This window comes from Antedon mediterranea, chromosome 4 (assembly GCF_964355755.1).
Source record: "Antedon mediterranea chromosome 4, ecAntMedi1.1, whole genome shotgun sequence".
NCBI classification, from domain to species: Eukaryota; Metazoa; Echinodermata; class Crinoidea; order Comatulida; family Antedonidae; genus Antedon; species Antedon mediterranea.
This window is the reverse complement of record NC_092673.1, coordinates 12,901,854-12,929,117: the sequence shown is the minus strand read 5'-3', so window position 1 is coordinate 12,929,117 and position 27,264 is coordinate 12,901,854. Positions and strand designations below refer to the sequence as shown.

Genomic DNA, 27,264 nt, shown 5'->3' with positions numbered 1-27,264 from the left:
GAGACTCGTTGCTGCTTTGCCTTTAAGCGTACAGCAATTTCATCAGGAATTTCATTGTAATTGAAAAACCAATCATCCTCTTTCTCAATTTTTTTTTTCATTTCATCAATAGCTTTTTCAAGATCTACCCCAGCATCTGTTGCCGATGCCCAAGACTGAAGAGCAGGTATGTTGAAAACATGTGTTGCACTTTGTTTCTTCATGCCATTTAAGTGGTAGTACATTTGTTCCATATGGTCCATCAACTGGTATTTCATCAGAGATGTCAAAGGTTGTGGTATGTCAGTTTCAAATGAGTAACTCATATATGCAACAACAAACTTTTCTGGATTCTTTTCATACTCAACTCGTTGAACGCGTAAGAATATTGAAAAGATATCACCACAGGCTTCCTCTTTTGTTTGCATTGAAATATCCCGGTAATTAGCCCGCCATTTCAGCTGTGTACCTTGTGAGCATATCACAATGATCTTATCTGCTTCTTCACATTCTCTTGCTATCCATTCATTGACACCCTTTTCAATAGCATTGCTTCCATAGAGGGCGGTGTGCACATCAAACTTGCAGCAATTGCTCAGAAAGTTACAAACATTCAAAACAACATTGTTATGACTTGGATGGTCAAAGGAATGCACAACAAATATACGTTTCACTCTAATGCCTGCGGATATTAAAGTAAAGTTCATTACTAATAAATTTAAATAACTATTTGTTTTAGTGTCAAACAAGTTGTCTATTTTCTGAAACTTATTTTGACCACCATCCACATTTATACTAATTATTTATAAAGAAATATTTTATGTATTATTTGTGGAAATCAAATAAAACAAAAACAAATGAATAGGCTAAATTCATTTAAATTGTATGTCTGCTGATTTGTTCGATTTGACCACACTTTATTTAATGTTATCCTGTTACTATTCACTAAATTCATTCTCAGCATTTCATACTATGGCAACACAACACAAACACATTTTTTTTTTTTCAAGTTGGTTTTCCTGTCGACATTACGGTTCGATCATCATTCAACAATTTGAAATAAAACACAACTGGCCGTAATTTAACATGGAAAAACAAGGAAAACAAGCTTTAGGATTGTTAGTGCTTATCATTTTTTTTTTAAGACAGTCTGTAGGGTAAAAAAAGGAAAATTCAATTCTAAAAAACAATTTTATCAATTTAGATTTAGATTGGGTCATGTTTCCTTGCTCCCCACCTTGACGTAGTTTTGATGTTTTCTAAGTCCAGGCGACAACCGTCAACACATTGATTGACCTAGGTGGGTCATTGGTCGTTGAAAGTGCTTTTTTATAGTTGGAAGGTCTTTTTATTTTTTCTACTTACTTTTGTTGCCTTCATTATCTTCCTCATCAATGTGGTAAATATCTTGGTCTATAATTGGAAAGCAAAAAAAAAATAAAAAATTATAGTTAAATTGAGTATACAGTACAATAACAATAAAAAAAATGTACGAACTATAAATATAATTAAGTATTACAAGCTACAACAAACGAAGCATCGCTTTAACCTAACAATAGGTGTTTTTGTTTTTCAGGTGTTGAATAATGATGATGCTGTACAGTATAACCACACAGACATATTATTATGACTGCAGCCTGGTATAAAATGGTAGGCTAAGCCAAGCCAGCAGTAGTATAGTGGGGACATCTATGGGACCACACAAAGGTACCCCTATTCAGAGGCACTAAAATGCCAAAATGAACAATAAGTGAACAATTCTGTTCCCCTTATTTAAAAGTTCTGGATGTGCCATTGATTGGAAACATTCTGCATCACAATTACCTTTTACACTGTTCTCAAGTTTTTAAAATGGTACACAAACAATAGAAATCCTTGGGAAAAGGTCAGAGTGTTTGCTTATGGACTTGAAATCCCATGCAATTATTTATAAAGTGTGACTTTTTAAATAAACATAATATTTCATGTTTTCCCTTATTAACGATGTCCCCTGAAAAGGGGTGTGACAAAGGAGGGGCTCCTACTCTTATTTGCTTCTAGCTACTGTCTCTTCTGTCTTTTTATGTTTTAAAATAAATTAATTGTGAAATAAATTAAACATGCTTCCAATCACATGGTCCGGGATTCAATCCTGACCTAGTGACCTTTCAACTCTACTCCCTAAGCCTCAAATGAGATAAACTATAAAATAGTTGATCTCATCCTGTAATTGGCGAGTTTGTGCTCGCTGCTGGATGAGTAAGAAATAAATGAACTTAGGAAAGCATGAACAAATTAAAAAAAGAATGCAAAACATACCATTTCTTTTCTTAGATTTGTAAATTATTAAAGAAACCAATGCAGCAACCAACACAGAGCATAATGAAGCTATAGCAATAGCTACAACATTTCCTTGTTCATCATGCTTAAACCCTTGGCTTTCTGTAATGATTCAAATTGTATAAATGAACATTCTGTAATATACTGTACAACAAAATATAAATTGTGTGCTTGAATAGAAAAAAAACATTACACAACAACAAACTTTTGATCGGAACACAAGAAACTTCATTAAGCATGGTTATTGTGATTATTTTTTACAGTATATTTCGACAATATAAAGTATATTTTGTTTAAGAGATCAATTACTATATGTTTTTTAATTAATATTTCAATTCAATGGTAGGGAAGAAAAACAGTGTCCTTTTTGTCACACTTAAGTGTCCCCATCCACTTGATAGGGTGTCCCCTAATTTAAATAGGTGATAATGTAATATAATGTTAAAACATAATATTATTTCCCCTTCATAGGAAAGAGCCCCCCCCCCCCTCCCCTATAGGTTGTATTATATACAACAATTGAATATGAAATTAAAATATAACATTTTGAAATAAACTAGTTTCTTTTTTTCTTCAATTACTACTGTAGATGATAACGTCGACCAGAGATGATATTGAATGTACGAATAGTTGGATTATTGATTTGTTTCTCAATTTTTATTGAAAAATATGTAAAAATAATAAAATGTTCTTATAAAAAGATCATATTGCAGCTAAAAATTGTTCCGAAAAGCAATTTTTAAAACAGTTTTTGACTAGAATCTTAGTTTTATGGAATGAATTGATGTTGAATTGATTTTTAAAACCATCTTTTTATGCTGACCCATTTCTTCTGGCAAGAAATACTGTTTACATACCTTGTAATGTTGGTATAGTAGGCACATTATAGTAATCCTCTTCTTTTGGATGGACTGTAGATATACAAAGTTGAAATTTTAATATAAATATGGACAGTTGATGATCTAATAAAATTTGCTTTAAAATTAAATGATGTTTAAATAAAGTAAAATATATAGGGAATAATAATGCTAATCTGGATCTTAACATTTTTTACTGTATTGTTAATGTTTTAACCATCTTTTATGTATTTTAAAAAATTTTATCAGATATATAAATGATGTATGTATGATGTATAAACAAAAGAATTTCTGAATCTGTATTTCAAATTAAACCAATAAAGATGAATAAAGAATATCATAAAAGGTTTCCTTTCATTGAGAATCTTTGAAAAGAATTAATAAATGAGATTATTTTTGTGATGTGTGGTGGACAAAAGGTTGGTCTACGGTTGGGAGTAAAAAAAAGCTAATTTGCATATTAAACTATTTTTCTATAAGAAATTCCCTCTAGATATTGATGTAGATATGTATAACAAATAAAAATATCAAAACAAAATTATTATTATAAATTAAGTTATTGTTATCGTTTTATAAAAAATTACACATAAATTAAAAATTATTTCAGATATTGCCCTATTGGTGGGTAAAATGTGCTATCTGGAGGATGTTTTTGCACCATTATAGGTAATGATACAATGTTCCAATGTCGAAATGATTATAACGTGTGATATCAATTCCCCAGAGGCGCAAATTGAATTAGAAACTTCAATACGATATTAACACATATAGAGGACGCATTTTGTGCTAAAAAATAGTTTTAATGAATTACAAATTTGTTCTATAAATTATAGGAAATACGATTAAATCATTGTTTTCCCATACCCAGTAATACCAGGTATACACAGCTCAACGACATTTTTTTATACCCGGTAGTAGTACCGGTTATACACAGTGAAAGGGTTAAGGAGTTTATTAATTTTAAATCACTCCCTGGAAAAATATCTTTTAGAAATAAATAACTTTTCAGCTATTAAAAGGCTTGCTCAAATACATTACCTCTTAATAGCAAAATCGCAACAGGACAATGATAGCACAATGTCCACTATGTAATGAAGGATCCGAAGATCTAATCCATTTCTTTTTATATGTAAATGTCTGAATGTTATCAGAGCCAATGAGTTTATCAATCTTTAAAGTGCCTTTAATTATTGGTCTCTTTTTATTTCTGGTGATTTATCTATATATAAATTTACGTTAGGGCAAAATTCGGTAAATTGCGCGTTATTTCTAGAATGTTTACTCGATGGTATATAAAGTTGGTTAGAATCTCGGTACTGATTTTAACCACCTGATGTAACCCTGTTTACTAATTAAATTTAGTTAGATAATTAGTTATTGACAATTAAAACGAAATTTTCTTACTGTGAATGTGGTTACTGTTAGATATATAAACACACATACAAAGAACATTTATTACTGTGACTGTGAGTAGGCTCTACTGCTGGATATATAAATACATAATATACAAATAAAAACTTTATTACTGACAGTTGCTTCTCAACGTTTTTATTAATTATTAATTATGAAAAATATAAACGTCGTAGTGGTGTATCGTTACATGTACTTTACTATTTCAATCGACTATAACAGGGGCATTTTAAAAAAAGTATTCAATCGTAAATGTTTTACTGTGTTTAGTGGTATATTATTGATAGACCAATATTTCGTTACTGAGTGGATAGAGAATATATTTAAAAATTGTTCTTCCCATCCTCTTCCCCAACTCTAATGTTATATACAAAACACAAATTGGGTTTGTTTAAATGAGTTCAAATAAAAAATTTGGACTCAAGTTTCTCCTTTGGAAGTAGGCCTAATTCTCAGGGTGCTAATTTTAGTTGACTACATAAATCATCATGTCTATTTATTTGTTTCTGTAAACGACAATGTACTATAGTCCTGCGGTACGTACATTTGAAATCGCCAGTTTTTTTACGCTGAAATTACTGTGTATTTGAGAACCATCTGTGGACACGACCTAGATGGTACGCGAGCGTACCATCTAGTATTTAAAATTAACGCTAACTCTTGGTAACTCTGACCACTTTATTAATAATAATAATAATAATATTTATTCGGCAAAAGTTCATAAAGTACATTTTACAATTCATCTTGCCAGGAGCAAGTAATAGGCATGAGCCCAAACAGAAAACTGCTCTTACTCCATCGTTACTTATAAAATACAAAAATAACAAAACTAAGTAGCACAAATTAAGTCAAAATAAAACAAAACAAAACAAAGTTATAATGAGATACACCAATTAAAAATAAGCTGCATTGAATAAACAATATAAACAATTACAACTTAATATTTTGAGATCAAATGTTTGATGAGTTGGGCTTTAAAGTCTGAAATTGTAGCACATTGTTTAATTTCATTGGGAAGTTGCTCCCATAATCTAGGGAAAATAACAAACGATGAATTTAAAAATGTATTGGTCTTTGCCTTCCAATGTATTAACCGCCCTTCACACCTCTCACTTGATCTCACAAACTCATTAAAGGATGATGGACAGAGGCCATGCATTATTTTAAAACCTAATGTGAGTCTATACACTTTAAATATATCTTCAATACTTAAAATATTTAGGGTCTTTAACCTATATAAATATGAAGTGTCCCAATTTCCTTCTTTTCTGTACATAATTATTCTAGTGGCCTTTCTCTGAACCCTTTCAAGTCTATACATGAGATATTTCAGTAGGTGCCCACATACAACAACAGTAAGTCACAACAGGTAGTATTAGTGCTTTGTAAAGATTTAGCATTGCCATCCAAGACATTGCTTTACTACATCTTGAAACAAAACCAAGAAGTTTGCTTGCCTTACTACAAACATAATCTACATGAGAGTGGCATGTTAATTTACTGTTGATATATACACCAAGTAGTTTGAATTCATGGACTCTTTCCGTTGAATCGGAATTGATATCGTAAGCAAATATGATGGGATCTTTACACCTGGATAAACTCATTGCTGCACATTTTGATGCATTTAATGGTAGTTTATTTAAAACTGACCATTCATAAATCTTATTTAAATCACTCTGTAACTTTATACAGTCTTCTAATTAATGAATAGGTCTTGAAATGGTATTGTCATCTGCAAATTGAAAAATTGAAGATTCTATACCATATTCAAGATCACTCACATACAATAGAAACAAAAGAGGGCCAAGAACTGACCCCTGGGGTACCCCTGATATTACATTCTTCCAATGCGATATTTCACCTCTATAGATAACTCTTTGTTTTCTATTTAAAAGAAAATCCTGGATACATTTATTTAAACCTTTGTTTAAGCCAATATTGTTAAGTTTCTTAATCAGACGATTATGGGGTACTTTATCAAATAAATGATAAATGACCCAAAGTTTAATCTTCTGATATATTTGATAAGTTTTGTAAATTTTTACTGTTTTCTTGTTTATTTTAATTGTATCGTTTTATATTGTACTTTTGATAATGGTTTTATAATTTGTGCCGCTCTTGCAGAAGCGTCAATCCAAATAAAGTTATTATAAGTCCCTAAAAATGTAAATACAATACCTTTTACTTCAGAAGGCTTGGATGACATAACAGTACATTGAAATGAAATATCATTCTTCAGACATTTCTGAGAATTGTCACCTAATGGCCAAGGCAGTAGCTACAAATGTAATTAAAATCAATCAAATTTAGATTTAATTTACATTGACGTCACAACATCTAATAGGTAATTATTTTACATGTAATTATTTTACATGAATTCATATTTACAACTCATTATCTTCCATAACAAATCGGGGGTCACGTTCATCCTGAGAAGCTATTATAGATTTAAAATAGGCATATTTTTACACAAAATTGTCCTTTGCATTTAGAGTTCATAAAAAGGAAGGATATGTATCATGGAAGGTATGAAGAACAAAAGTAAATTGTAAAAACAGTCTTCCTATGTTACATATTAGACCGGGCGCCCAGAAAGTTTATTCATGTGAAAACCCACAAAAGGTTTTGATGGGCTGATTATGTAGATATATGGCTAAGATTCAATAAATCAATATTGCTGCCGGGTCATATCCTGTAAATTTTCCCTGGGGACACCAAATAGGAGGGGTAAAAAATGGATTTAATCATGTGAAAAGCCACACGGATAAAAGTTGTTGGAAATCGTCCCCATATGTGTACACAATGTTAAAACAGCAATGACAGCAACTTTATCATGTAAGTTGCCCGAGACAGTAGCCCAAAGTGACCACTCAAAAATGGTGTTAATCATGTCAAGAGCCACACGGGTAATTCCTTTTGCATTGTAACTGTCGCGCATTGGGATGCACAAAACCATTGACAGCAACTTTATCATGTAAGTTTCCCAGACAGTAGCTCAAAAATGCCTGTTGGACCATACAAGATTTAATCATGCGAAGAGCCACACGTCTAATTTCTTTTGCATTGTAACTGTTACACATTTGGATGCACAAAAATACCATTGACAGAAACTTTATCCTGTAAGTTGCCCCAGACAGTATAGCCCAAAAATGTCTGTTGTGCCGTACAAGATTTAATCATGCGAAAAAGCCACACGGAAAATTCCTTTTACATTGTAACTATTATACTTTGGGATACGAAAATACCGTTGACACTAACTTTATCATGTAAGTTGCCCCAGATAGTAGGCCAACAATTTCCGAATCCGACCCCTACAAGATTTAATAACTTGAAGAGCCACACGGCATATTCTATAACTTTCCATTGCGGGCGATATACGAAAATACCATTGACAGCAACTTTATTCTGTACGTTGCCCAAGAAGACTACAGTTCCCCAGCCACTACAAGAATCAACCACACAGCTAATTTGTTTTGCATTGTAATTATTACCCTTGGGATATACGAAAATACCATTGAGATATAAAAAGATCTGAATAAAAAAAAGTGTTTTGTGGTTTTGTTTAGTTTGTTCAAATTGGAACGATGTCAGAAGGTGATTTTGACGTGAAATGGTTTCTCAATTGGGGCTATACGAAGATGAGCGGTCCCGACGGCTAAAATCAAAGCATCTAATATGAAAGAATTTCATGACTGAATAAACATTATTTTGTGTCAACAGAGTCTAGGACAAACCAAAGGAAACAAAATAAGTAGATTACAGGTATTGATATTACATCTAATACTTTACATTACGTGAAGGCTTCCCCCTGTTGAATATATAGCATTGTAGCATTAACAATTAGCATTCACCATTGTTATATAGATAAACGCACCATTAATATACTTATAAAATAACCAATAATATATAAAAGTTATAGGTCTATACAGAATCGTAACATATGGTAGAATTATTATACATAAACAAATTGAGATATAATTATTATGGGCACACACTCCAGAATCGTAAGTAAACATATCATAGAATTAATATACATAAACAAATTGAGATATAATTATTATGGGCACACACTCCAGAATCGTAAGTAAACATATCATAGAATTAATATACATAAACAAATTGAGATATAATTATTATGGGCACACACTCCAGAATCGTAAGTAAACATATCATAGAATTAATATACATAAACAAATTGGAAAAAAGGAAAAGGAATGTACATTACTTAAACACTTATACAAAATACCCCCTGAACGCCCATGGGTCAAAAGTGCACGACCTTCTTAAAGGTTCCGATTCCGACCCCTACAAGATTTAACTCAGAAGAGCCACACTTTGGTTAATCTGTGACATAATGTATCCCGAAGGGTCAGGTATCTATTAATATTATACTGTAATTATTATAATTTCGTATAGCTCAATGTGTAAAAGTTAGGAAAAAGAATTAACCGTTTGAGTTATTAAATCTTGTAGGGGCGAATCGGAAATTGTTGGAATACTGTCTGGGGCAACTTACATGGTAAATTTGCTGTCAATGGTATTTCCGTATATCCCAAAGGGTAATAATAGTTACAATGTAAAAGGGATTTTGTCGTGTGGCTCTTCGCATGATTAAATCTTGTAGGGCCCAACGGGAATTTTTGGGCTACTGTCTGGACTTACAAGATAACGTTGCTGTCATGAGTATTCTCGTATATATCCCAATGCGTAACAGTTCCAATAAAAAAGGAATTTTTTTACATTTTTTTTAGTAATTCACACACATGTATTCACAATTACATTCACAATATTTAATAGTATACCAAAAGAAGCGAGTGCTTGTCAGTTTGGTAACCATTTAAATGCATTTAAATGTAAGGTACTTACATTCCAGACAACATTCAACAAACATTATGTACAAAAAATTAAAAACATTGGTCGCCCACGACCGGTCAGAACCTCCGGTGGGGCACCCCCATGTGGGGTTACAGGGAATATCAACCTCTACTTTAATAGTGATGCACATAAGCGTGACCACCAATCAAAGTGACCACCATAGGTGAGGTATAAAAGGACAACAAACAGGATGAACCCTGTCCCCCAGAAGCACTATACCGATCATGAGCAATTTGCCGTGTGGCTCTTCGTGTGATTAAAGACACAACAGGCATTTTTTTGGGCTACTGTACCCTGAGGCAACTTACAGGACAAAATTATAATAGTTATAATGTAAAAGGAATTTGCTGTGTGGCTTTTTTTGCATGATTAAATCTTGTATTGCCCAACGGGCATTTTTGGGCTACTGTCTGGGGCAACTTACAGGATAAAGTTGCTGTCAATGGTTTTGTGCATCCCAATGTGTGACAGTTACAATGCAAAAGGAATTAGCTGTGTGGCTCTTGACATGATTAACACCATTTTTGAGTGGTCACTTTGGGCTACTGTCTCGGGCAACTTACAGGATAAAGTTTCTGTCATTGCAGTTTTAACATTGTATACACATATGGGGACGATGTCCAACAACTTTTATCCGTGTGACTTTTCACATGATTAAATTGATTTTTTACCCTCTCTATTTGGTGTCCCCATGGAAAATTTACAGGATAGGACCCGGCAGCAATATTGATTATTGAATCTTAACCTTTTGTGGCTTTTCACATGAATAAATTATCTGGGCACCTGGTCTATATGTGTGGTGCATACAGAAACACACGGCCAACATGAAAATGCTAAAAATGGCCTGAAACATGCACTAAATTGATTAGAAATCTGTTTTGCGCATTTAAAATTTCAAACATGCATGTTTGCGTAACTACTTGTTGAACATTTGAAGTCAGCTTTTCAAGTTTGTTTTGAGTTGTGATTGTGTTCCCTTTGGTATTATCTCAATTTTTTTTTAAATACATACCTCTACAATATAGGTGGCAGGCTTCACGCCAGTAAATGTTACTGTCACTAGTTTTGTATTTGATGTTTTCCAAGTAATCGTAAACTTTAAAACAAAATTTCAATGGGTAAATTATCATACATAAAGTTGAATATTTATACACAATTGTTACTAGTATAAAGAGAGTTCAGACAGCACTAGAAGACAAAGTTGAATTAGCAGATAGCACAATTTTATTCATTTATATAATAAACAAGAATCTACATTAAACATTTGTTTGTAATGTAATTGATTAAAAATTCATCTGATCCATTTTTTCATCTTGGTAAAAGTCATCAGTCCAGTGTATTTTATTAAAAACGATTATCATTTTATTGTTATGTCACAGTTTTTATTTTGTCTGTGTGACCACTTTCAACAAAGCTTTTCACTACTTTTGTACAATGTTTATTGACCTATAGCAAAGTCAAAATATAACCTTCTTACTGGTTTGTGATTGATGCATGTTCATCACTTGTGACAAATAGTCATGGAAAGGTGAGGGGAGACATTCTATTAAATTGAAGCTCCCTTAATAAGTTTGTCTACTTTGGCTGTAGTGATAAAAAATATATTGACCAGCATTTAGTTCAATTAAATAGGGTTGTACCGAAGGAGGGCTTCTACAGCCAATAGTGAAAAAACAAAACATTGCTCTTACATTGTGTGGTTGTGAACAGTAGGAAAAATCTGTGACCGTATTGTTTTCCTGGAAAAAAAAAAATTAGTTTCTAATATAAATATTGAAATAAATTACTTCATTGGATGACAAGTTACGACTATCATTATTGGTGAGAGACTGGTAATCAAAAAAGAAAAAACATTATCATAACATCATTATTCAAAACTGCGAAAATAAAAAGACTTAAAAATATTAAAGATATATTGTCCCCCCCCCCCCCAAAAAAATTGTTTTCAATGTTTTGTTGAATATGCAATTTAATAGTCACATAATAGGGAGGTTTCGCAACCTTACGAATACGATAACGGAAACGGATATGTCACACAATTGTGAAACTTTTGAGCTGATCCCCATTTCATATTCGTAAAGCGTATTCGTGTTGACGAATATCAACATTCATATTCGTGACTACAAAACGAGTTTAGTTTTTGATCTATTTTTCACATTTTGCATTTGAATCGGGAATGATTCATGATTATAACATAATTATACTTTTATTGAAAGTAATTTACTAAAGTAATTTACTAAAATGCCAGGTCAACTTTGATAAATAGCAGTTATTGAAGTCCTCACTCGCTTCGATGTTACGCTAGGCCTAGGCAGCTAAGCACCAAACAACACGTACCTGCCCTTTGCTAAAATTTACCGCAGTCATATTTTGGACGGCGCCCTTAATATTTCGTTGCCATGCGAAACAGATTTTAACTGGCTTACGAAAAACGAATACGTGTGCGTGACGTATCCGTTTTCTCCATATCAGTTCACTAATTCACTTTGACCAAAGTTTGGATAGAAACAACAATTATTTACCTGAAAATAACTGTAATTTAAAGCAAAAAACAACTTGGCTAGATATTTTGTTATTGGATTTTTTGTTGAATTAAACTATTTATTTTGTCTTTTTATAAGAGAAAACATTATATTTGTTAGTTTTTTATTTTATTAAACTTCATTTTTCATGTTTAATACATTAGGATGTGATTGTATACACCATCAAGATGACGTCTTTAAGTTGTATTGTGGTCTGCCATTTTACATTAATCTTTTACTATTTTATATTTTGATACTCCATGTTATTTACATGCATTGAATTTGTGAAATAAAGTATATTAGTTTTCTTAGTGCACTTACTTTTTACTATAATATCAAGGAAGTGTGTTATCAGTAAATACATTTGTAGGTTTTTCAGGGTTAAAGACAAGGGGGAGATTTGACAAAATTCAAACAATTGACCTTTGGAATTAATATATATTAGGCTTATGATAATCCTATCTGGAATTTGTATATTGATTGTACAAGGAAATGCGATAAATAAATCTATTTTTATATACCACCACACTAATAACTAATTTTATTAGCACTTTCTCTACATCAGTAAGAATTGAATGATCATTATTATTTGTCAAACGATACTGTATAAATATTAAAATTACACAAGTTGTGTTATCATTGTTGATGTAGCACTATCAAGTAGTAATTAGTGTACCCCTTGAAATGGGTAATAGATTCCAACTATTGTAGATACACTATATTTAGATAATATTGAATTATTTTATTCACAGAAATTGTATTATTACTGTCATCTTCTTAGCCTTAAACAGTCCTGACTTTGTTTGTATATCAAACCTGTTAGAAAAAAAAAAAAAAAATAAATAAATAATTTAAAAAAATATTGTCCCCCTGAAAAAACAAAAAAAATTTTGTTCACATTTTGTTTTTGAATATGCCATTTTGATGTTACATAATAGTTATTCACTTTGATCAAAAATTGAAGCAAAACAAATTATTTACCTGAAAAAACTGTAAGTTAAAGCAACATATATTGAAATTGGCTGCCAGCCAATGGCTTTTTGGTTGAATTTATAACTTTAAACTTTAAACTTTTATTTTTATAAATGCAAACCTATCTGTTTATTATCTGCCTCTTCAAAATATGATTTTAATAATCTTCAAATTTCATATTTTTGGGGTACAATACTAAGGTAGAGGCATGAATTGAAAATTTATCTGGCTAAATGCACATAAATCAAATATGTGTAAGTGAAATCACGACAAAAAAAAACAGGAATTTCCCTTAAAATTGTTAAATACAAAATTTGGCAAAAATCTGCTATAAAATCCAAACTTTTTCAGTAGTTAGGTAGTTTAATCAAAGATCTGGTGACTCCCTAGAAAGTGAAAAAACTACTTGGTTGATGGGTATACGGCGGTGGATATATTTTTTTTTATATTACCTAATATTTAAAAAACTGATAAAACTTTTTACCACACTATTTATTTTTCATATACTTTGCAGTCTTATCAATATGCACAACAGTCAATCGCCAATGTTGTTACTTATAAATTGTGCTAACTGGCGACATCACAAGAAACTCTGGTCCCAAGGACGCATGTGGATCTTGTATAATATGTTAGATCTAATCACTGTGGTATACATTGTGACTCGTGCGATACTTGGTATCATCAGATGTATTGAAATGGACACACAGACATACAAAAAGCGTGCTAACGATTCTTGGTATTGTTTTCAATGTGTTCCCTAATTTAATGTTTCGCTATTTGACGCTTCTGACGGTTCTATTTCCGATTTTACTCAGCTGTCACTGGCATACCCAACTACGCTTTGAGACAAGATTTATAGTTTTCTATCTCTATCAGATGTATAAATAAATTTCGCAATCTTTAAGTTATCCAAGCTAGTGGCAGATTTGATTCCATAGTTCAAAAAGCTGGATACGATTTTAATTGAAAAGGTTGTTTACTTAATGACGTATCATTAGGCAACATTTGAATTGATGAACTTGAGGAAACATGCACTCCGGTATCACGTTGCCAATGTTCGTGTTGTAGGTATTAATTGCAGAGTATGCTTGTGGGAATGTTGTAAATGATGGCTTGTGGCATATGTGTGCTATATATGAAACGTATCTATTATTATATTTACAATATTTTTATACAGTAGTTTAGTACCATTTCAGTAATTTTATATTTTAAATGTTTGTGTCTTTATCTTTTTATAAAGGTATAGTTGTTTGTCAGCTGTTCATCCCTCTTTTTTCGCTGTATTGTGCTTTGTGTTTTACTGTATCTCTGTATCTATATATAAATTTACGTAAGGGCAAAATTCGGTAAATCGCGCCTTACTTCTAGAATTTGTACTCGATGGTATATAAAGTTGTTTTGTACTTTCGGTACTGATTTTAACCACCTGATGTAACCCTGTTTACTAATTAAATTAAGTTAGATAATTAGTTATTGACGATTAAAACGAATTTAGGTTCAACGATTTGCCCCAAATAGGGGTGTTTTCCGATCGTGGTATACACTGTCTAATGGATGTCCATCTTGAAAAATACCCGCCACAAAAATGCGAGGAGGCTTCGCATTTTCCTATCTCCTCCTACAATAATTGTTTTTAATAGCTGAAAACCGGTTGAACAGCTAGAGTACAGCATCATAATGTTGAAGACAGGCCGATTTTCTTTAAAGAATACTATTTTGATAGATTTAATATACGATTATACAAATGTATTGATTTGAGATGAATGGAACGTCCCAGAGTTTGGTTTAACACAAGTTGGTAAATTTATGAGCCCTTGGTTTAACACATAAGGTAGGTAAATATATGGGCCCTTTGAGAATAAACTTGCAATACTTTTAACTATTTTTGGTCCTCATTTGAATCGAACATTTCTTACTGTGAATGTTCGTACTGGATGTAATATAAAAATATATACAAATAAACTTTATTACTGAGATTGTGGTTAGGCTCTACTGTTAGATATATAAACACATTATTATATACAAATAAACTTTATACTGACAGTTCCTTCTCAACGTTTGTATTAATTAATAATTACCAATATTAAATATAAATGTCGTAGTGGTGTATCGTGACATTTACTTTAATATTTCAATCGATTATGACAGTGACAGTTTTAACAAAGTATTAAATCGCAAATGTTTTACTGTATTTAGAGGTATATTACTTATAGGCCTATAAAACAGGAACAAAATATTTCGTTACTGAGTGGATAAAGAAAATATTTAAAAAATGTTCCTCTTTGTACCTATCCGCTTTCCCATCCCTCAACCCTAATGTTACATACAAAACACAAATTGGGTTTCTTTAAATGGACTCATTTTGTGATAAGTTTCTCCTTCGGAAGTAATTCCCAGGGTGCTAATTTTAGTTGACTACATAAATCATCGTGTATATTTATTCGTTTCTGTAAACGACAATGTATTATAGTCCTGCGGTACGTACATTTGAAATCGCCAGTTTTGTTACGCTGAAATTACTGTGTATTCGAGAACCATCTGTGGGCACGACCTAGATGGTACGCGAGCGTACCATCTAGTATGTATAATAAATATTTTTTTTTTTCAATAACAACAATTTTTAATATACATCAACCACTATCTTAAAATTATTGTAATGTTCCTATAATTTATAAGGTCTAAATTAATTCATTCATAGTTTAAATAATGTTTTCTTTGTAAACATAAATATTTTAAAGCTAATTATTCTCTTTTTAGCACTTTTGGGCTCTTTTCGAGATTGGATTATTTTGGGTCACTTTTGCAAACTAAAGTGGGGGGCTTCTTTTAAAAATGAATGCTGTACATTTTGTGAATTGTTACTACCATAATGGGATTATGAGAGAAATTACTTGCCAAGTTTACATATTTATGATCAAAATGCCACTTAAAAAATGTAAAATGAATGTACATATATCCGCATCACAAGTTATCTGGCATTATATCACCTTGTTTCTTTGAAATATTCAAATCTCGAAAAGAATCCCATTCTATCTTGAAAAGAAGCCCAGTGGTTTCAATCAAGTTGATTTTGAGATGGGCTTCTCTTCAAGATCTTATACCACTTTCACACCAAAACTCTGCAGTGATCTCCAGAGACACTCCAGGGTCTGTGACAATTCAAATACCCCATTCACACCAATCTTGCAACACCAGGTTTTTTTTTAATAAATCGTAAATACCGTCATCTATTTTATTTGTTTACATAGCGACAGTCATTAGAATCATTTTAATTGATAATATTTTTAATTTAATAATTATTTTCAAAAGTCATATAATGTTTTATTTATTATCAACATTATTTAATAATAATTTTATTATTATAAATAATTAATTTTTTTTAGACCTGCTATATATTTTGTACAAATATTTAAAGTATTTTGAAATAAAACTAAAGCAATTATGGATTGTGTGAGGATGACCTTTTGACCTAAAAACTTTTGATATTGATATCTTTCACATCAACACACCGGTCGGTCCGTTCTCCAGAGAAGTTCAGCTGTTCAACCATGGTGTTTGAACTCCGAAGTTGTTTGATTTTATCGTTCACACCAAAACACCAGAGTTTTGCTTTTGGTGTGAAAGGGTTATTACAGTATTTTTATGTGTTAAGATGAGGTCTTAGGTCTTAGCTTTCAAAGTCTTAGATTTTGAGACATCCTGTAGTAGTGTAGGAAAACAAATACTTTGTAAACAGATGGCATTTTCAATTGCTCATTGAAACCTCCAGGTCTTGGGTTCTTGACATCCTGTACTATAGTTTAGGAAAAGAATGTGAACAGATGGCATCTTCAATTGCTCATTGAAACCTCCAGGTCTTGGGTTCTTGACATCCTGTACTATAGTTTAGGAAAAGAATGTGAACAGATGGCATCTTCAATTGCTCATTGAAACCTCCGCATCACAAGTTATCTGGCATTATATCACCTTGTTTCTTTGAAATATTCAAATCTCGAAAAGAATCCCATTCTATCTTGAAAAGAAGCCCAGTGGTTTCAATCAAGTTGATTTTGAGATGGGCTTCTCTTCAAGATCATTGAAACCTCCAGGTCTTGAGTTCTTGACATCCTGTGTACTATAGTTTAGGAAAAGAATGTGAACAGATGGTATCTTCAATTGCTCATTGAAACTGCCAGGGACATTTCCTGAAGGTTTGAGATACTTTCAAATATTAAATTACTGTATTATACATACCACATAAATATCCACACAGGGTTCTTGCTTTCCCAGATTGACCTGTTTACCATACTCAAGCCTAGCTTCCTGTAACCAGACCTTGTAGTGATTAAAAGCAAAAGGTGCCAAGTTAAAAACCAGAACAACTTCCTTGTCCCTTGAAACATCAACCTCAAAAGTTTCCGGGGTCCAAACTCTGGCCATTTCTGTGTTTGAAAAATTATGGATTACAATTTTTGTTAGAAAAAAATCAGGTTAAGTAAAAAATGATACCAGACTATACATTTACACCAACCAGCGACATGTGTCAGTTTTTAATACAGGCCTCTTGAGAATAGAAACAAATTTGTTATCATCTGTCTATAATGACCAGGAAAACAAATTTGGATTTACTCTGGATGTATTCTGCATATGTACCAATTCAAATCATGTTATTTGCCGGTCAAATTCATGTGTGTGGTATGTTTCACAATTGACAATCATAGACATGGTGTACAATATTCAGGGCAACTAGTTTAACCTGTATTTGTTTAAATCGTCAAAAACTAATTATCTAACTCAACTTAATATTTACTATACTGGATTTCATTTGGATAAATTCTGTACCATTAAGTAAAGACTTTAGTAATGCAAGATTTATTGATTTATAGATACTTGCAGGAAGTTCATTGAACTTCCAACTTCCCATGTAGATTTTGGGAACTAGTTAGTTCATGGATTAATGGTTAATTTAAGGTCAAAGTGTTACTATAGTACATGACATTGAATTTGGTTCTGTGATGTGTGCAAATTATTGAAATAGCAGGATTTATTTTTGGGTAGTTATGATCGAATACTTTAACATAAAACATAAAGCACACACTTAATGAGAAACAATTAAACAAAAAGCAAAACAAATGGGTATAACCTACAGTATTTGCATGAAACATCTTTACCAAAAAATTCAATTTTCATGAAATAGTTTGTACCAAAAAACCCAGTTACACAAATCACATATTTAAAAACTGAATTGAGGTGGTCCATTTTCTAAATTATCTCTTGCTATTTTTGTTTTTGTTACTTTTTGTCTTTTGGACAATAATTTAATTTAATTTATCGATGGTTGACATTTTGCTCACCACGGTCATTGTTATTAATTGGATTGTTCTTCAATTGACAGATTAATTAATTTGTGATAAATGTATATCAATACACAGGATCATGTAGTGGTTATCAACCACATGCTTAGCTAACGGAAAGTGATATCTAATGGTGATAATTAATGAGCTCTAATGCATGTTCAGCTTTCAGTAAACATTTTGAGAGTTTTTTTCGTTGTTGACTGATCACGTTTGGAAATTAACTTGTTGCGCTATCTATAACTTACTGTTCTAATCCTAAGCTGGAGCTTCACATATCATAGAATTTTTCAATGATTTATGAAAGAATAAATTGAATAAAAGTAGTGTGTAATATTTAAAACAAATAATGAATGTTTTGTATTCGTTGAATGGAGAAAAAAAATATTTCATTCGATGAAAAATTGACTGCTCTATTTAAAATCAAATAGTGCAGTCAATTTTTCAACATACGAATATAATATTCTCACCATCCAACCCATGAATATTCATTTAATTGGTATATTACGATAAGTGTCATGAATAACAAACCTTCTTCTGGTACTTTGCAAAAAAAGTCATTAGGACTGTAGAAACAACCTGAAAGATACAGTAAATGTTGAAAAAAAATTTAATTTTGCAAGATGTAAAATCCCAGAGTCTGGTACAACATTGGTAAAAAAAATAGAAGGTGGGAATATACCCATTCATACAGTTTCGTACCAATATTCAAGTATTAGGAATTTTAAGAAAATGCGGAATCACAGAGAAGATACTTTTTACAAATTTGACTAGCAAGAGAGAACTCCACAATCTTTGACAATGCAAAAAATCATTCATCAACATATTTTCAGTATTCTGAATCAACAACTCAGATTTCAATGATTTTTCATCATTTGTAGCTATTATTATATAACTTACTTGGTATGGTGTAACGGGAGATAGCTGGCTTGGAAGTAAATGGTGCCATCTTAATGGTAATCTGGTAAGTACTGTCTGGAGCTAGACTTCTTGCACAGTCAAAAAACATTCGTTTCTAAAATAATATAATTGTTTGAAGGTTTGCATGGTGAAATCAAATGTTGATATAAAGTTTGCGATACACTACGTGTATTAGTTCTGAAAAGAACTGTTGAGCCAGCTATCTCAACAGTTCTTTTCAGAACTAATACACGTGGTGTAACTTTATATCAACAATAATTAAATAACATCGACATAGAATTCAAAAACCTTAATTAAATGTAAACACTATACATTAACAAATTTGTACTCTATATATTATCACATCTTTATGCCTTCAAAATTTTTAAAAAAACAATTTTATTCTTGATCTCTACATACTTACTGTTTTATTCATTGACAACATTAAAGTTGAATTGTTCAAAGTACCATGAAAGTTAAGGTAGAAGCATCCAAGTTTATCAAAATGGAATGCTTGATGCTTCACGCCAATTATCTCAATAATTGCTCCAGTATAAAGCCCTAACCCTTAAAAAATGGATACAAAGTATTACATTTCTGAAACATGAAATTATTTCATGACAAATATCATAACTATATTTTGGAATGTTGATATATAGTTTGCGATATACCACTATGTTGAGTTTTTTTGAAGGTTTGCATGGCTAAATCAATTTATTTTGCCATGCAAACCTTTAAACAATATATAGATTTTAAAACCAAAGTCGCTATCCAATCGAGTTTGAACAATACCATGAAAGCCCCAGTGGTCTAATGGTTAGGACATCTGCATATCAAGCAGAAGGTTCTGGGTTCAAGTCTCTGTTGGGGCGACTTTTTCTCATTCTCACAGATTTCCTCATCTTATCATTTCAAATGAATTAATTAAATTTCAGTATATCACCGAGCGGTTTAGAATTTATTCTGTGCCTGTAATGCCTTTTCCTCATCTTATCGTTTCAAAATATATATACTGTGTATATATGCAGAAACTTTGTACTTTCTCTTCAAAATAAAATTTTTGTTATGTGGAAAATCAAACTGACATTTAGCATTGTCTTACCAGCTGGGTCCACATCAAATGAGATATTAAGACCAGTGACTGTATGTTCATAAACTCTTCCATCGGGATATGTATATGTTGCTGAGTAATGACTTATAGAAACATTCTGAATAGGTTCTACAGGCTCATCTCTCTCAAGGGAAGACTGAAAAAAGTTTGGGCACAAACCTGCAAAAAAATGATATCATGAATTTTATATTTTATTTAAGTTACAGTATATTATAGTATAGTAATATAGTATACCAAATAATCTTGCACTAATCTGAATAAATATTATAAAAAATATATGTTTTATTGATTGAATGCAAAAATACATAATTTAATGAATTTTATTGTTTTAAATTACAGTATATTATTTGTTTTATATACACTACTGTTTTTGATAGTAATCATATATTAAAACATATTTGATTATGGTAATCAACACAAAATTTTCCTATCACATGACACTAAAATTTCAAAATGTTTACCATAGAATTACATATTCCATTCAATGATACAAAAATTCCCAAAATCAACCACTCAAATTTCAATGATTTTAGGGAGTTCTCACTTTTAAATGTAAACTTTTTTGTAGGTCCTTTTTTGCATGTGCTTTTTAAAGTCGGTTAAAATTACAGTTCCAATTACATGACCTTTTGGTACATTTCATCTACTAGGTGAAATCTCAAAATGTTTACTGCTGGTCATAGAATTACATACAGTGTTCCACCATTCATTCATATCATTACATCATTTGTCTGAATCATTTTCCAGCCTTAGTACAATAGGTACCTTTAGTTAATTTCAGTAAATAGCCTACTTACTTTTCTTGTCATTAATTCGGCCCATTGTGTTATTTTGTGAACATATCTGAACATCCCCTTTCCAATTCTAAAATGGGATAGACATAAAACTCCTAATAAAATTTAGCACATACTATTATTATTATGTGCCACATATGTATGGTATTTAAAAGTTAAAACTGAAATCGGATAAACATAAAACTCCTAATAAAATGTAGCACATACTATTATTATTATGTGCCACATATGTATGGTATTTAAAAGTTAAAACTGCAATCGGATAAACATAAAACTCCTAATAAAATGTAGCACATACTATTATTATATGCTACATATGTATGGTACATGTTATAAACTTAATATGGTATATATTGATATATTACATAGCCTATGTAAATATGTGAACGTGATTGGTTGAAACTGCTTTGATACTGCTTTGAGGATCGTAAATTGTATATTTCCTCGAGTACGATGATATTGACTGAGTAATTTTCGCGTGATTATTATGTTCCTGTCATTAAACATATAAAATCTAGTAAATTCTCGAGGAGTTTGATTTTGGCAACACTCGCATTTGGCGATAAATAAACAAAAGTCATCTACTGGGACTCAAGCTCGCGAAGATTAGTCTACATCATCAAGAGACTACGTTCTACACACCGCGCCACTTGCTTGATAATAATTTAACTAAACTATTTAAACTATGGATACATAGTGCCCTCATTTTGTTATTTGCCCTCTATAGATGCAACGAAAGACTGTTTGTGATTGTTCGATACTCACAGTAGTGACCTGGTACGCGCGGCGTGCTGAAGATAAAGAAGACGAATTATTATTTATTCCGCCTACCTGATAATATTATTATTAATGTAATTATTCATGGAAATTCTTCTGTTAATTTAAAAGACCTAGGCCTAAGTGAATATTTTATTGCCAAGGAATCATTAATTAGTAATTATCTGTATATTATTCTTCGTAAGGTAAGGTGAAGGCAACGCCAAACTAGGCAGGCTTATTAATTGCATAATCTACTTGTTGTTGGCTATGTAATATAACAGATATCGCCTTTTATTTCGGTAAAATATAAGATTTGACATCCCTCGGGAAATAATATTATGCTCTCGAGAATTATATTTCCCTCAGCTGGCGCTTCGGGAAAGTAATATATTCAAATCTTATATTTTACCTCTAAGCAGGCAATATCTGTATAATAGTAGGCCTTCACATAAATTTAAAAAAAAAAATTTTAACACTTTCTTTCAGTTATTAATTACTCAATGTAGTAAAGTACTTACAAGTGATTTAAAGAAAAAGTTATTATAAACTGAAAATGGATTGATGTAGTACATATAATATACACAGTATTGATACACATAAATAGTTTGTTTTTTAAATGAACACTTTGTTTCAGTTATTATTACTCGGAACCTAAAAGCTTTGTGAACTGCAGTAAATTGAAATAACCATTTGATTTTTTTCTTTATGTGGCTAGGGTTGGATTTGAAAAAAAAAAAATGATCAGGCACAATTGTATGTGGAGTAGCTTTGCATCACAGAACTATTTACAGTAATCCATACTTGACAAAAATTCCACCTTTTAAAATTGTCTTAAAATGTTTAACTTTTATTGATTTGACATAATATAATTGTGTAATATTTAAATTATCTTTAAAGATCTTTTTATACCATTCCACAAAATGTTATTTTACCTTTCTTACAGTTTATATTGCTAAAAGAGTTTCTCTATGGGAATAAAAAGTTTAATCTCATCTGTCATACTTACTACCTTAAAATTAGCGTGGTCCTGTAATATATAATATATATGTGAATAAATTAACCCCAATTTCTTGCCAGCAGAAACAAGAAAAATATTCAACCGGTTAAATCGATGTTAGAATGACATTAAACCTGGTTTTGCTATGCAACTTTTAGCACGCAAAATAATGGTTTTGATTGATAGCCGATGACATCGCTGACACTGCAGTAACATTTGAATTGACTGCTAGAGCCCACCGCATTTTGGATATTGCTAATTATATTCATCGGCGACCACCCATTGAACCAAACGGTTTAAGAGCACAATTAGCCGAAATGCAGTATTATATCTTAATGCAACTGATGTAACTGACAGTGGAAAGCTTTGCGATGTTAGTAATGCTGTGTCATATCATTACAAGAAATACATGAATTATTCCTTATTTACTAAAATGCATGATCAATATTTTTTTTTTTGGCATATTAAATAGGGGCCTAAAATACTAGTGTACTGGTGAGAAATTGCCTGTAAAGTCATTACCACAGCACTAAATGCAGGTTTCAATACTATTATTAAACCGCAAATCCGGTTAAATACAGGAAACACTTCAAAAGTCATTACAATTAAAACTAGGGTCAATAGGCATCATCTTACTTTCCTGGTTGAATCTAAAATTGTATTGTTTTGAAAAACACACTACATCACCACAGAAAAATACAAAGCACCGGTTGTTAAAGCTGCAATCAAATTAATTGGGTATATGGGTTAATTGGGTATATGGTATTGGGTATATGGGTTAATTGGGTATATGGGTTAATTGGGTACAGTATATGGTATTGGGTATATGGGTTAATTGGGTATATGGTATTGGGTATATGGGTTAATTGGGTATATGGGTTAATTGGGTATATGGGTTAATTTGGTATATGGGTTAATTTGGTATATGGGTTAATTGGGTATATGGGTTAATTGGGTATATGGGTTAATTGGGTATATGGGTTAATTGGGTATATGGGTTAATTGGGTATATGGGTTAATTTGGTATATGGGTTAATTGGGTATATGGGTTAATTGGGTATATGGGTTAATTGGGTATATGGGTTAATTGGGTATATGGGTTAATTGGGTATATGGGTTAATTGGGTATATGGGTTAATTGGGTATATGGGTTAATTGGGTATATGGGTTAATTGGGTATATGGGTTAATTGGGTATATGGGTTAATTGGGTATATGGGTTAATTGGGTATATGGGTTAATTGGGTATATGGATTTAATTGGGTATATGAGTATATTGGGTATATGGGTTAATTGGGTATATGGATTAATTGGGTATATGGGTTAATTGGGTATATGGGTTAATTGGGTATATGGGTTAATTGGGTATATGAGTATATTGGGTATATGGGTTAATTGGGTATATGGGTTAATTGGGTATATGGGTTAATTGGGTATATGGGTAATTGGGTATATGAGTATATTGGGTATATGGGTTAATTGGGTATATGGGTTAATTGGGTATATGGGTTAATTGGGTATTCAGCATACATATTTGTGAGGGAATATAGATTAAGGAATATAGATTGATACAATATTTGCCAATGTTGTAATAGTATACAAATAATGAATGTTTATGAGGTACATATAACTTCATATAAGGTGAAATATGAAACTCTATTTTCACCCTGGCTTCACCTCTGATAATAAAATTTCATATTTCACTGAATGGAATTTTGTTACCCACCACACGAATATAAAAGCAGGTAGACAGATAGACAGTGCCTGAGTGATTTCCAGAAGGTACGTTCACATTTCAATTCTTTAACATCAACTCTAAAATTACCCTATGCTAGTAATGTTAAGTTGATGATGAACCGTTTTTGCCTCTAGCTTGCAGGGTAGGCCAACGTAAATTCCATGAAATACCTACTGGATCTGATCTCAATTCTTGAACCGCTTTCACTTCTAGTGGAAATCACAACTCTGATTGTTCAGAGGGGGGATATTTTTTTTAGTGGGAAATTGTCCCCCTTACTTTTCAAACAGCAAAATCATTAAATTGTTGATGAAATAGAAAGTAACAATGACACACATGACGTAATGATGTAATTTCAGAAAATACAGTATCTAAGAAGAATAGATTTGATGTGAATATAACCAGTGGCGCATCAGGAGCTGTGCCTAAAAAGTGAGTATTTAAGCCTGGTTCCCATAAAATCGCTACACCGTTTCCACTGAAACGGTACACGAGCAGATGTCGCCGACGCGCATCGGGGAGGTCTCCCCGATTCATCGCAGAAAAATCGGCAAAGTTCAACCATGTTGTCGGCGATGAATCGTATACACGTACCAAAGAATATTTAGCGATCGCGTACTAGATCCCCGATAAATTCGAGCGTTTCCATAGAATCGCTACGCTCTGTCGGTGTAGCGATTTTATGGAAACCAGGCTTAACCCAAAATAATTGTATTCTTCTTGGCGAAATTTGTATCTGCTCAGAAATCGATTGAAACGACCTATAGATTGCTCAAAGAGCCAGGCTTCTGGGGGGCTTTACGGCCCCGTGGCGCCCAAAGTTCCCTGCCCCACCCCTCCCCTACTTTTAAAAACCGATCTGCACTTCAAATTCAAATAGGGGTAGCTCTCTCCCACCCACAAATGTATCCGATCATATTCATAATGAGATACTTTGTATAACCAGGGAGTTGTTAACAACTCCCTGGTATAACTATCACATACAGTATTACCTAACTAGCTATAACAAACAAAGGTAGGCCTATACTGTTTTTAGTCAGGTGCAACGCGACTCTACAGCTCACTATGTCGGTCGATTGGTCAGTCGGTAAACACTAACTTGCGACTGCAGCCATGTATATGGTCTTGTTGTATAGTCATATGTATAAGAGCATAATAGTATTAATACGTCAATAAAATCTACATTTTAAATTGTTCTTTAAACATCAAATAAGTTAAAACCACGAAATCTAAACACATAAAAACTCAAGGACAAGGTACCGTAAATACTTTAAATACATTTTAAAATCGCTTGCTTACCTCCCAAGAACAGTCTTTATGACATTGAGGGGTGTAATCGCCTTCTACCGAGCATACAACCAATAGCAGGACAACCAACGGTCTTACGACCACACGACTGCACGTATCGGTAAACATAATAGAAGCCGTAAAAAATGTCCCTGTCAAAATTCGATAAAGAGAAAAAAATAACTCAAAAGTACTTTTTTCAGTAATAAAAAGACTAATACCTAAACTTCTCCGTTACTTCCCTTATCATCACTCAAGAGAAGAGTAAAGTAATAAACTCGCAATGCTCACACAACCAACAATATAATCAGCTTGCATCGTTTCCTAGTAGGCATCCTATTATAGAGCTAAGGGAAATCCCCTGTTTTACGTTACACACAGAAGGCTGCAAGTGATGTCATTAGATTTCTCGGATGAGGAAATCTAAATATGGAACGCTGCGGTAATCTCTTCTCTGTGGTCACAATACGAGTGTGTGAAAACATCACGGCAAACTGTGCATGCATGGAGGCTATACCCGGTAAGCACAATTATATCAGGGAGTTGTTATTAGATAATAATAATAATAACTCCCCGATTATATTAAGCCTATAGTTTATATATGAACTTTTCTGGCTGTTTACTTTATCGTTTTGATTTAGCTTTTTGCTTTTTATTTTTGTATCTCCATTGAAGATCCAGCCACTGATACCCACAGCATTGTCATTTTTTTCAGTAATTTGCCTTTGGATTTATATGTAAATGTTAATAAATAACTATAAAATAATTATTTATAATTTACATTAAAATATGTTTTAAATGTTAATATATATATGTACTAAGTACAAAGTACTGATTTCATTTGTTGCTAATGTTTCCTTTAGATTACTTTTAAATGTATTCCATTTTAATAAGATAAAAGCATTTCTAAATCCATGGATAGTAATGCATCCCAAAGTCTACAAGACAGTTGCCTACAGGTAAGCAAAATGCAATGCACTATCAGTCCGAGATTTAAGTCTTTTAAATGATAATATTTCCTGATGACGATGATTGATATTAATCAGTTAAGTATTCATTGTTAATGAGTACATCTTTTTTTAGCTGAAGAAGTTTCTGGTCATATGGCTGTTCAAGTCGACGTTGATGCAAAATCATTCGAGTTGCCCTTTCGCTGTAGGCCTATTTGTTCTAGAATGAACTTGTGCTTTTCGCGATATGGGTAGGGCCTACCATAAAATGCAACAATACATGAGGAGAGACAGAAGTGCTTTGCCGATCTGGCCAGAGATGAATCTAATAAATCCAATGGTCTTGTTACAGGCTGTAGTTTTTTTTAGCAACAACATGATAGTCCTATGTAAGATCATCTGATGAGATATGAGCGCATAGAAGTTTCAGGTGTGGCATACATTATAGTTCCTTGTCCA

At 32.1% G+C, this 27,264-nt stretch overlaps 1 protein-coding gene across 1 annotated transcript; it reads right to left on the bottom strand.

Annotated features, from left to right (window-relative positions):
• Positions 1-1,303: 1,303 nt before the first annotated feature.
• Positions 1,304-26,139, bottom strand: LOC140046700 (uncharacterized). Its single transcript, XM_072091408.1, has 13 exons — positions 25,868-26,139; positions 21,079-21,145; positions 20,273-20,440; positions 19,595-19,737; positions 19,171-19,285; positions 18,802-18,849; positions 17,171-17,358; positions 11,135-11,182; positions 10,456-10,539; positions 6,747-6,846; positions 3,156-3,209; positions 2,278-2,400; positions 1,304-1,392 (listed from the first exon to the last, which is right to left on the bottom strand). Exons 1-13 carry the CDS (start codon positions 25,982-25,984, stop codon positions 1,337-1,339), a joined length of 1,311 nt encoding a protein of 436 aa, XP_071947509.1. The 5' UTR covers positions 25,985-26,139; the 3' UTR covers positions 1,304-1,336.
• Between the last annotated feature and the right edge of the window lie 1,125 nt (positions 26,140-27,264).

Excerpts from the sequence above, each read along its gene's own strand:
- LOC140046700 (XM_072091408.1), bottom strand. The coding sequence starts at position 25,984 with ATGTTTACCGATACGTGCAGTCGTGTGGTCGTAAGACCGTTGGTTGTC. Across the intron at positions 17,359-18,801 it reads TTGCAAAGTACCAGAAGAAG|AAATGGCCAGAGTTTGGACC; the intron begins GTTTGTTATTCA and ends TTTCAAACACAG. Across the intron at positions 10,540-11,134 it reads ACTGTTCACAACCACACAAT|TTTACGATTACTTGGAAAAC; the intron begins GTAAGAGCAATG and ends TTTGTTTTAAAG.